This window comes from Berghia stephanieae, chromosome 6 (assembly GCF_034508935.2).
Source record: "Berghia stephanieae isolate SIO BIC M18660-M18661 chromosome 6, UCSD_Bste_1.3, whole genome shotgun sequence".
NCBI lineage: Eukaryota > Metazoa > Mollusca > Gastropoda > Nudibranchia > Aeolidiidae > Berghia > Berghia stephanieae.
Genome location: NC_088365.1, coordinates 33,836,696 through 33,841,925, shown reverse-complemented (window position 1 = coordinate 33,841,925; position 5,230 = coordinate 33,836,696). Strand labels below are relative to the sequence as shown.

The window sequence follows — 5,230 nt, the reverse complement described above, 5'->3', positions numbered from 1 at the left end:
AACACCACCATCACCATCACCACCAACCATCACCACCAACACCACCATCACCACCATCACCGCCAACACCACCATCACCACCAATACCACCATCACCGCCAATACCACCATCACCGCCAACACCACCATCACCGCCAACACCACCAATACCACCATCACCGCCAACACCACCATCACCGCCAACACCACCATCACCGCCAACACCACCATCACCACCAACACCACCATCACCATCACCACCAACACCACCAATACCACCATCACCGCCAACACCACCATCACCATCTCCATAACCATCATCGTCATAAATATTGTCATCGCCACCCACAGGCCACAATATATTAATATTCTGTGACATTATGACTTCATTCATTGACACTCTTGAAAACCATTCATCCAATTACGCTCAATCCCAAATATAGATTCATAATTCGATTAGAATCTTAGGAATATCTGCATTATCTTTTGAGTAGTCATCAATAGATAACAATTTCCATGGTGTCAATGATGAACATTCAGCCAGGGCAACACTTTTTTTTGGACGTAATTAAACAAATAAAAACAATCGACTTTTATTAATTTTCAATTTTTATTATTTTGAAATTGCAAAAAAAATATTTTCAGTCTTTACAACATTGTATTTGGTTTTCTGTCATCAAGATTTCGAGATCTCAACCATTCATAAATAAAAATACAGTATCATCAAATACATCGTCATATCAATCAATCATCACACCAATCATTCAATCAATCAACAGATCGACCAACTCATCTAGTTACAAAATAACAGAAAGTTGAAAGAAAATAGAAAACAGGAATCAAAATTCTCGTGTAAAACAATCTTACATTTTCCAAATGTCATAAACATATGAAGACAGAGGGGAAAGTAGAAAGCTTTCTTTAAATAACCCACACAATCAAAACCATAATTTATTGTGTAAACATTTGACAACAGTGAGTTTAACAACTAATATCGTACCGTGTCCTTTAAGAGCTAAATAGGCTTTAAAAACCTTTAAATTTAAATGCTTTTTGTAACTTCATAACTACATCAATCACATTTTTCAAAGTTATAAACCAAGATTAATTGTTTATTTGACCAGTTTCAAAGTATTAAATAATAATAACTTATTTTCTTGTACTGTTTTTGTAGTGGAAGAAATAATGAAACTCTAAATCAAAATAAAAGCATTCTTCAGTACCTTTTGGTTAAGACAATCAAATCGATAGTTTTGTGATTATCTATCAGACATAATCTGCATACTTCGAAAAAAAAACAACACGTATTTAAAATTTTGGCCAGAAAACTTGTCCTTCAAATATTGATCGATTAAAAGATACGTTTAAGCAAATTGGTAGGTTTAAATAAATACACATTTTGCTTAAGTTTTGAATATTTATGAATCCAACAATTGTAAATTTCTTAAAGTAAAGATATGAAAAAAGTTCACAATATTTGATTATAAATTTCACTCTTTTAGTGCATTATTATTACGTTGTGTCTTAAATAGTTCCTCATTCTCACATCATCTTTCACACCTGACTAGTAACATGAGAAAGTAAAGCAATCATGAAATATTCCATAATATTATGTATCATCATATTATATACAAAATATTTCATAAGAAGTGAATCAACAATAATAAATTATTCCATCAATATATTGCACAATATTTGGATGTAATACTCTTCGATACCGCCATGTTTTAGCATACGTTTGTAATGGTCATAAACTGTGTTGTTGAAATGGTAATAGTAGTAATGGGCATGACGGACGTGTATAGGTAATGAATGAGATGATGGTTGATAGATTATGAATTAATTTAATTGCCATAATATACATTATTGACAAATTATGAGCACCTGAATAATTTATCATTATAATCAATGGGCCGACAATCAATATAATAGTAGCCTAGAGAAGGAACGTTGTTTATCTTTAATAATAATAATAATAATAATAATAATAATAATAATAATAATAATAATAATAATAATAATAATAATAATAATAATAATAATAATGTCGAGGAGGAAGAGAGGAGGAGGCAGAAGAAGAAGAATAGAAATAGAGAAAATAGAAGAAGGAATGTGAAAATTACACACGGAGAAGCTGACTGAGAAGAAATACGACTAAGCCTACTTTCAATTCTATAGTATAATTTTGTGTTTTGATTCTGACTTCCTTCACGATATTACCATTCTGTTACATCATAATGTAATATCATGACATGATGGATCTTGACTACAGATCAAACCGTTTTCACAAAGATAGCAGTAAACAAAACAATAATTCCTATTGGGTTTCAATGAAGTCCAAGTCTTATCGTTGTTACAACTTTCTTTGTGAAGACAGCTACTCGTAGATAATAATAAATAACATAGTGTAATAGCGTGTTAGGTTGAAATCGGACACCGCTTTTAAAGGGCGAACACATCCAAAATAATGGACCAAGGTATGGTGGCTAGCTTATCACCACTCTCCCCATTTGTTATAACTTGGTAATGTGATAGAAAAAACGTGATTTCACTTCTCTTTTTTTTTTCACCTTTGCAAACGGATGTAAATAGTAACAAGAAGATTGTCAAGTAGACATGTGGGGCGGGGAAAGAAGGGAGGGGGGGGGGGGATTTCCATAATATTTGTAATAAAGAAAATATCAGGAGACCACATAACAATAATACAATCAGGATAAGTCAGGAGATTGGTAAACGTTAACATTTCAGCAAGTTATTATTATTATCATTATTATTATTATTATTATTATTATTATTATTATTATTATTATTATTATTATTATTATTATTATTATTATTATTTGATTTTTTTCTTTCTTGTAAATCATCTCCCTGTTATGTACTTTTTTCCGTTTTTTAGTTTTGAATCTATACTAATGCATGTCCTGCGACAGCTAATCCAACGTCTTTCTTTCATGAGATTAATAACACTGCCGAATCCATTTCCGAGAAATGAGATAATGACGAAAAACTGTTTAATACTGTCACTATAAAATAAAGTCATTAAAAATAATGTCTTGGTATTTAAAGCATTCCGTCTATGCAGTCCTCACACAACCAGCCTCCTTCCCAAGGAAGTCGAAAGCAAGGGCGTGAAGTTGTTTCACAAATGTGACACATTTTTGGAGCAGGCTTATTATTCTGCATAATTGAAGATGTTGTTATGTCATTCTCATTGCTATTCGTATTGACATTAGAATCGGCACAATTGCAGAACCCGTCATTATGTTGATCTGCATCGTTATGGGTGCGGTCACACGACACGGGCATGGGGAGATTTAAATACCCGTCGTAGTTCTGAACGTATCTGGTTTTCACCTGTTTTAGAACCCGACATCCGTCACCTCCACCCAGTCCTAGGTACTGTTCAATTCCTGCGTTATTGAGGTTGTTTGTATTGACGTAATTGTTGGAGGGGTTTGGGATGTCCGAGGAATTGGGAAGAGTGTTTTTTGAGTCGGGAGAGTTTCGGGTGTCCCGTCGTCCCGGGTAGAAGGGTGTGGTCATCCCATTGTTAGCTTTTCGGATAAGCTCGTCAACCTCGTGATCTACTTCACTTGGAGTGACCACTACTTCATGCAGACAACGTGACGGCTCTGTTGTTGTAGTTTCTGATGCTGGACCACAAAAATGTGAGTTTTCAATATGTTGTTTGTTGGAACTTGCGTAGGGAGAGTTCGAATTTGAATGGGCTGAGGCAACGGTCGAGCATGATGTAACCGTCTCATAGCCGGAGTCTTTCAGTTGGAGTCGAGGTTTACAAAGGATGATTTCAGCATTATTTTTAGACAGGTCGTTGTTATCAGCGTTGCTGTTGTTTGATCTGTTGTCTTGGCCTGTGACGAGGTTTTTAAATGCTCTGCTGGTTTCACGGCATTTGGCACAGGTGTAATGCTTTTCACTAACGTTGAACGTTTTATTCTGAAGACAACTGCGGCTTCTTCTCTGGCACCGAGCACACGTGTGTTTACGTTGAAAGATAGCACGAGCAAGTTTGTCCATGATGTTTCTTTTTTCTTTTAGCGATGTCACTGCGCTGAAGTCGTTTTGTTGAGAGTTAAAGGATGGGAGTGTGTTGCTGCGAAGGTCTGTGGTGTTTGTTGAAATTTGGTCGAAAGCTGAATCGTCTTTTTGGCAGTCGCTTTCCTCTGACTCTTCAATAATGTTTTTACTGTTTATGTCTTTTGTATTGTTTAAGTGTGGCATTGTGGCTGATTTCTGGCTGGCTGTTGAAAGACCAGTTGTGTGTTTGACTCCGTGTTTACCACGTAAATCTAAAGTGAGCATGCTGAAAGCGTCACAGGTTGACTCTTCGTTATTGGCAGGACAGGGGTGTGGAGGGACGAATACACCTGACAGACGATTGCCGATGTCGTTGTGGTATTTTTCTATGGCACTGTCTACGGGGGAGCAATTAGTTCTCGCTCTTCTTCCCATTGTCAATAAAAGTTGTGTTCAACAACGTAGTATTTAAAAGATGCAATTGGATTTTATTCCTTACTGACGAAATTGAATAGTTCGTCAGTGATTGTGAATAGGTAGACTTTGATTATTTCAATGTATTGTCAATATTTGCTTTTGTTTCCAACTCACCAAGATTTAATCCAACTTTGAATCAACTTAAAATGGTTCGTAAACAGTTGCATCATAAGATGAAACTACAAATATCGATAGATAAGTAGTCGTATTAATCCTCTTGTTGAATTATGAGAATAAAAACTGTCAAACTTTGGCAAGAATGTAGAATTATACGCATCCAATTTGTATGAACAGCTCGAGTTTGTAGAGTTATTTTCAGTTAGAATCACAAAGTTCACAATGTTTTGGTCAATGAACAAATCCTAAGCAACAAACAGTGGCGATTGTAGACTAGGCTATCGAATGAATGAACTGAAACTGTCGCGGCCTCTTGCTTGCTTTATACTACTACGGCAAAAATGCCACACACGCACTGTTCACGTTCAAGCGGCACAGACGAGCTGCTCTCACACTCCCTTCACACTAAGGCTGCAAACACACAGGAGCCAACACCTTATCCTGTGGTATGTATGTCATGGGTGTGTGTGTGTGTGTGTGTGTGTGTGTGTGTGTGTGTGTGTGTGTGTGTGTGTGTGTGTGTGTGCGCGAGATACAACAGTTTGTCCCGCCTACCGACGGGCAAAACCACGGAAAGAGAGCCGGGCCGACGGGCCGGCAGGGCAGTCAGCTGTTT

At 36.5% G+C, this 5,230-nt stretch overlaps 1 protein-coding gene across 1 annotated transcript; it reads right to left on the bottom strand.

Moving 5' to 3' along the window:
* Nucleotides 1-570: 570 nt before the first annotated feature.
* On the bottom strand, nt 571-4,922 carry LOC144974918 (uncharacterized). The gene has a single exon (XM_078918428.1). It carries the CDS (start codon nt 4,453-4,455, stop codon nt 3,043-3,045), a length of 1,413 nt encoding a protein of 470 aa, XP_078774554.1. The 5' UTR covers nt 4,456-4,922; the 3' UTR covers nt 571-3,042.
* Nucleotides 4,923-5,230: the final 308 nt, after the last annotated feature.

Excerpts from the sequence above, each read along its gene's own strand:
- LOC144974918 (XM_078918428.1), bottom strand. The coding sequence starts at position 4,455 with ATGGGAAGAAGAGCGAGAACTAATTGCTCCCCCGTAGACAGTGCCATA.